This window comes from Nicotiana tabacum, chromosome 24 (assembly GCF_000715075.1).
Source record: "Nicotiana tabacum cultivar K326 chromosome 24, ASM71507v2, whole genome shotgun sequence".
Lineage (NCBI taxonomy): Eukaryota > Viridiplantae > Streptophyta > Magnoliopsida > Solanales > Solanaceae > Nicotiana > Nicotiana tabacum.
Window position 1 is genome coordinate 71,649,736 of NC_134103.1, and position 7,210 is coordinate 71,656,945.

Here is a 7,210-nt window from a genome sequence, read left to right on the forward strand (position 1 = left end):
TGCCTTTCCCACGAATATCCGGCTCCGAGTGGCCCAAATCTAGCCAGAATAAATTACATAGCATAAATATATCTAATGATATCAAAGCTAACGTAAGAAATTGAAAAATCGCTCAAAAAGCCTCCCCGGGCCCAAGTCTCGGAATCGTGTAACAGTTACCAATTAAGAACACACATTCGCTCACGAGATCACTCGTACCATTTTAATTATCCAAATCCGATGTTTAAATCCCACCCTACACTCAGAAATTCGGTTGGGGAATTTTTCCCCCGTTCTCCCAACTTTCTCACTCAAATTCCATAATTAAATAGAGAAAATGACCATAGATTAATCAAATAAAACCAAAAACAAGTTAGGAATCGTTATCCCAAAGCTTTCTATGAAAATCCCTCAAGCAATCGCCTTCTCTCGAGCTTAAAAATCTAATTTGTGAATATGAACCTCAACCCTCGATTCTGCCCCTTTTCTGCCTAGCGATCTTCACACTTACGGGCCATGGGTCGCACCTGCGACGCCGCATCTGTGGAAAATTCCTCGCAGGTGCCAAAATAACTTAAGATGGTTGGGTCCACATCTGCGGCAGTGGGGGCCGCACCTGCGCGTGCGCGCCTGTGCAACACTATCCGCTTCTGCGAAAGTTGATCCTGACGGTTATAATGCTGTTAAGAACTTTATGATGCATGGACCTTGCGGAGAACTGGATCCACACTGCCCATGTATGAGGCAAGGAAACTGCACGAAGCATTTTCCGAAGAAATTCAATGATCGAACAACTTTTGATTCAGATGGATTTCCTATTTATAAGAGAAGGAACACAAGTACTCAAGTCAAGAAAAATGGTGCCAACTTAGACAATAGATATGTTGTCCCTTACAATCGGGATTTGCTTGTCAAATATGATGCACATATAAATGTCGAATTATGCAATTACTCAAGGTCTGTGAAGTACCTGTTCAAGTATGTTCATAAAGGGTCTGATAGAGCAACAGCAACTATAGAATCTACCAAAACTGGTGCAGAAAATGATGAGATAAAAAAATATCTAGACTGCAGATACATATCAGCTATAGAAGCTTGCTGGAGGATCTTTAAATTTGACATACATTATAGAAAGCCGGCAGTTGAGCGTCTGCCTTTCCATTTAGAGGGACAAAACACAATAATATTCGAAGAAGAAAAGCGAGCAGAAAGCGTGATTAGCAGACCGGACATAAAAAAAATAAAATTCACAGAATGGTTCAAGGCGAACAAAAGATATGATGATGCACGAGAGCTGACATATTCTGATTTTCCTACGCATTGGGTCTGGAATGCAAAAGACAAAACTTGGAATAGAAGGCAAAGTGGGAAGGCAGTTGGTAGAATTTACTTCGCACATCCTGCAAGTGGAGAACGTTTTTATATGAGAATATTGCTTAACTTTGTGAAAGGAAGCACTTCGTTTGAAAGCATAAGAACAATAAATGGAGATAAGTATAAAAATTATAGAGATGCATGCTACGCGTTAGGATTATTAGATGATGATAAAGAGTGGAATGACTGCTTAGTAGAGGCTGCACTTTGGGCGATAGAAAATGAGTTGAGACATCTATTTGTAACGATACTTATTCACTGTCAGGTATCTGATTCAAGAAAGAACAACTGTGAAATTTTATCAAAAGATATAATATCACTGCAGAGGAAGAGATTTCAGTTGAAAAATTTACAACTAACTGAAAAACAAGTAGAAGCATATACGTTATTTGAGATTGAAACCATACTATTAAAGATGGGAAAAAGTTTGAAAGACATAGATGGAATGCCACTTCTAGATTCTGTGTTACTGCGAGATGTCAGAAACCGTATGCTCAATGAGGAGCTAGACTATGACAAAGAGGAGCTAAAAATACTGCATGACAAATCATTCGCTCTCTTAAATGATTGCCAAAAGTCAGCTTGTGATGCAATAATAACATCAGTCGAGAATGAACAAGGACGATTATTTTTTATAAATGGACATGGTGGTACTGGCAAGACATTTTTGTGAAATACAATAATTTCAAAGCTCAGATCACAATCAAAAATAGTACTTCCTGTTACTACTTCTGGAATAGCAGCTTTGTTATTACCAAATGGTTGGACCGCTCATTCACGCTTCCATATTCCTTTGGACGTTACTGTAGAATCCATTTGTGAAATAAAACAAGGCACCCAGTTAGCTGAACTTCTCAACAGAACTTCTTTAATCATCTGGGATGAAGCCCCCATGGCAAATACGTTATATTTTGAAGCATTAGATAAGACGTTAAGAGATATCCTGCGAGTCAGGTATGAAAATAGCTCTGACAAACCTTTTGGAGGCCTTACAGTCGTATGTGGTGGTGATTTTCGCCAAATATTACATGTTATTCCAAAGGGTCCCGAGCTGATATTGTTGATGCATCACTAAACTCCTCTTATTTGTGGCCATTTTTCACAATATATGAATTGAAGCAAAATATTCGACTATGCAATGGAAAAGTAAGTGATTACGAGGCTGATAAAATTGCTACTTTTGACAAATGGTTGCTATAAGTTGGAAATGGATCCTTTTACGATGATATTAATAAGGAGCTCATCAAATTGCCTTCTGATATATGCATGAAATCATCTAACGACCCAATCGGATTGATTGTTGAGGCAGTTTATCCATCTCTCCTACAAAATTACAGTGACCCAACATATCTGAAAGAAAGAGCAATACTAACGCCAAAAAATGATATGGTACATGAGTTGAACGATAGAATTATGAAAATGATACCAGGTGAAGGAAGAACATATTTCAGCTCTGACAATGTATGCAAAGCGAGCATGAACACTAACGATGAAGAACTGTTGTACCCAACCGAATTTCTAAATAGCTTAACATTCCCTGGTATCCCTAATCATGACATACACTTAAAAGTAGGTACCCCAGTTATGCTTCTCAGAAATCTAAACCAAACAGAAGGCCTATACAATGGAACAAGATTAATTGTCATGCATCTTGAAAATTGGTCTATTACCGCAAACATCATGTCCGGAAAGAACGTTGGTTCGAGAGTCACAATTCCAAGAATCATTATGTCTCCTAACGATTCAAAGTGGCCATTCAAGCTTAAGAGAAGGCAGCTCCCTTTGGCGCCATGTTTCGCCATGACAATCACTAAAAGTCAAGGACAATCTCTTAACCATGTCTGCTTGTATCTTCCGAAGCAAGTATTCACCCATGGTCAATTATATGTGGCTGTTTCCCGAGTAACAACAAGACAAGGATTAACCATACTAATTAAATGCTGACGAGGACGCAGAAGATCCTACATTCATTAAAAATATTGTTTACAAAGAGGTATTCCAAAATATATGTCCTATGGTTGCTGAGACACGCGAGGTATTTCTTACTCTTTTCAAAACTGTGACATGCACTTTATACAATCTTTCAAATAGTTACTTCATTACAATTATTTCAAAATGTTTGTGCTTTAGGATAACTAGCTACACCATTGATGATTCATGCAGGAATGAGCTCTCAATGCCCATGACAATTTTAAACATCCTGGTTCAGTTGCGCTTAAGCCATCCGAAAATGCAGATTATTACTTTTCCCAGAAGGCTATGCTCTAATTAATATTCATATATTTTCGTATTCACTGTAATGAATCGGAAGAAATAACAAAAGCTACGTACTATTGCTATATAATTATCTAATATTTTCACTTATTAAATGTTCGTGTAGTAACACTATTCAAATTTATTAATTTGTTTCTCAGGTAAATATATACTTTTTCTTGGAAAATTTTTAAAGACTTTTTATTTTTATATAATTAAATATAGATTCTACCTATATTAGCATTATTATATTTTCCTTGCACTATTCAAATGTGTTGTGCTTCAAGATATCATGGTTCTAAAGTATTTATATTGAAATTATTTTGTACATGTCCAATGCCTGCTAGGAGTCTCTACATTTTGGTGAGATTGTATGACAATATAGTGAAAGGAGTGAGATTGAATCATGTCATTCATGAACGCGCGAAGCGCGGCCAATTTACCTAGTTAGATTATAATTGGCAGATGCAACTATTTTGGGCTTTGATTTTCATCTGTGGATTCATCTGAAGTAGGCCACCTTGTTTGAGTACACCAGCCATTAGCTTATATACATAGCGCACTACAAAATTATGCATATATAGCTATAAATATATTGTTGCTAAATATAAAAATTTTCATAGCTAAACACTTTAGTCATAATTTTATTTTTCCGTAGCATTCGTAGCAAGAAGTGGCGTAACTAAAAGTTAGCTATGCAATAATTTTATTCTTTTGCCACGACAAATAAAATGTATAGCTATCTTTATTTTGTAGCTACAAAGTGTTGTATTGTAGCAAAAGATTTAATTTGTTTGCCACGTAACTTTAAATTTTGTGGCTATTTCTATAGCTTAGTTTCGTATCAATAGTACTCGTATTCAGCTACGGATAAAAAATTCATAGCAATGAATTGAAGTATTTGCCACAAATATTTTCTTATTGTAGCTAAAAATTCAAACTTTTAGCCATGAAATATATCTTATTATAGCAAAATATTTTCTTTATTTGCTACGAAAAGTAAAAATATGTAGCCATGTTCGTGATACGTAGCAATTATAGATATATATATGTTTAGCTACAAATTAAAAATGCATAGCTAAATTCCATACTTTTTTTTCCACAAAACACAAAATTGTTGCAAAAGATCTTCTTCATTTGCTATGAAAATAAAAATGTATAGCCATGTTTATATTATGTGACTATTGTATATATGATTTGCTACGATTCGAAAATCCATAGCTACTAATTGAGAATTTTGCCTCGAATACTATTAGCCACAATAATTCATATAATGTAGGTAAGAAATTATTTTTGGCATGAAATATACCTTCAATTGTAATTATTTAATAACTGAAATATTAAAAACAAACTTAATAAATGTTCAACAATATCATTCAAAATAGTGGAATATTATTTTACTCAAACATATCAATACACTTTTACCAAGGAAATAGTAATTATTCATGTCCTGTGATGACCCAAAATGTCATCTTCTCGTGCCCTCCACAACCAACCGCTCACACCTCCGTACCGGAGCATCTGAGCTTCTCCTCTAAATACGTCTAAGCCATCTAAGCCTCGCTTCCCGCATCTTGTCATCAATGGGAGCCACATGCACCTTCTCCCGAATAACATCATTCCTAATCTTATCTATCCTAGTGTTCTCGCACATCCACCTCAACATCCTCATTTCTGCTACTTTCATCTTCTGGATATGTGAGTTCTTAACGGGCCAACACTCAGCCCCATACAACATGGCCGGTCTAACCACCGCTTTATAGAACTTACCTTTGAGTATTGGTGGCACTCTCTTGTCACAACTCTCTAACCATCGAAAGAATTGACAAAGATCAATAAAAGAAAAAGAATACCTGTTGAATTTGTTGATTCATGTTCTTCCACAACCGTTTCACTCACTTGTTCAGACGAGTTCTCATTAGAACTATTTTCTCTGAGAAAAGAACTCATAAAAATATCATTTTTTCGGAGTGTATATATATCAATTGACTTATCCTTATGCTTCTCATAACTGAGAAGCATATTCTTAACATCTGAATCGTCACGATATTCCACTAACCCATCACAATCACTGATAACTCTATCACCTCTCAAATAAACAAACTTATCTCCCTCAAGAATATTGAAGTTACAAAGTTTTTTTATTTCATCAAGCAGATCAAAGAAAGCTATGAAATCAATATTAATGTTTGCTTTCACCAACTGCCCACTTACATATTTTCTGGAAGGAGAAAATATAAAATGGCCACCATAATGGAAGCTAAATTCCAATTCTCTTGTCACATATATGTTTCCTAAAAAAATCATAATATAAGTTATCTAGATGATTAAACAAACACAAAAAATTGTTTAATTGAAAAGGAATTAATAAAGAATTCAATATTTTATAAAAGCTTTATTGCAATTACCCGAATGAACAATTTCTTCCATATGTTGTGTGGGCAAATCTTCTATAGCAGATTCCTTCTTGGCACTTTCCGGAGGTTCCGTCTCATGATCATCAGTTAATCGATTATTTCTTTTTCGAAGACCATTTCTAAGCATGTCTGATTATAAACAAGTATTTGTAAGACATCAATATATTTTCAATAATTTCCAGTAATAGAACTGGATCGAATTACCCACAAGAAAGGCTGCTGACTATTCACTAGGTCCCAAAGTGCAAAAAATAATCCTCAGTCCACCACCAAAAGAAGGTAAGGTAACGTTGTATCAAGCAAAAAATCAAATACTTTAAGCAAGCCATATTTTTTTAATTTGATCTAGGGTCGAGCCACTGTAGTTTAAACGGAAGTTGGTTAATATATGCTATATATTTGCACCAAGGAAGTTGGTTAATAATGAAACACTACTGGAAAAAGGTGGGCTTACATCTGCCTTTAAGCACAATTGCACAGGCGGCACTAGTACTGATGTAATATTTCTCTAACATTAGTAATAATATTCCCTTTCACAAAAATAAAAAATAATTTAAATTTTCAACCAGAGAATGATCAATAAAGCTCCCTTTTTAAATATCGAACATGGTAGTTTCCTGTTTCTATCTCTTTGATATGGTGAATTGGTGATAATATTTAATCGGAGTAGGTTCAACTTGTTATATGTTACAAATGTATTCAAGACATGAATCTTGCAATATTTGATTACACATTTGATAACTTAATCTTGTAATTCATCCACAAAAACAAAAGAGTTATGTTAAAGGAAAAGTGGCGTACCTTTGATGCAGGGGAAAAGGTGTGATGACCCGGACGGTCGTCTTGAGAGTTATATCTCTGATCCCCTATTAACTGATTTTTCCGTATCTAACTCTGCTATTGTGACTTGCCGGGAGGTTTCGTTTTGGTTTTTGGAGTGTTTTGGGACACTTAGTCCCTAAACGGAAAGCTTAAGTCTTAGGATTTTGACCGTAGTCGGAACTGTGTGAAGACGACTCCGGAATGGAATTTTGTTGGTTTCGTTAGCTCCGTTGGGTGATTTTGAACTTAGGAGCGTGTCCGGATTATGTTTTGGAGGTCCGTAGCTTATTTAGGCTTGAAATGGCGAAAGTCGAATTTTTAGAGATTTGGACTGATAGTGAAAATTTTGATATCGGGGTCGGATT

At 35.5% G+C, this 7,210-nt stretch overlaps 1 protein-coding gene across 1 annotated transcript; it reads left to right on the forward strand.

The window, feature by feature from the left end:
* Window positions 1–676: 676 nt before the first annotated feature.
* LOC107799874 (uncharacterized) lies at window positions 677–2,026 on the forward strand. Its single transcript, XM_016623009.2, has one exon. The coding sequence runs from the start codon at window positions 677–679 to the stop codon at window positions 2,024–2,026; it is 1,350 nt and encodes a 449-aa protein (XP_016478495.2).
* The last annotated feature ends 5,184 nt before the right edge of the window (window positions 2,027–7,210 follow it).

Excerpts from the sequence above, each read along its gene's own strand:
- LOC107799874 (XM_016623009.2), top strand. The coding sequence starts at position 677 with ATGCATGGACCTTGCGGAGAACTGGATCCACACTGCCCATGTATGAGG.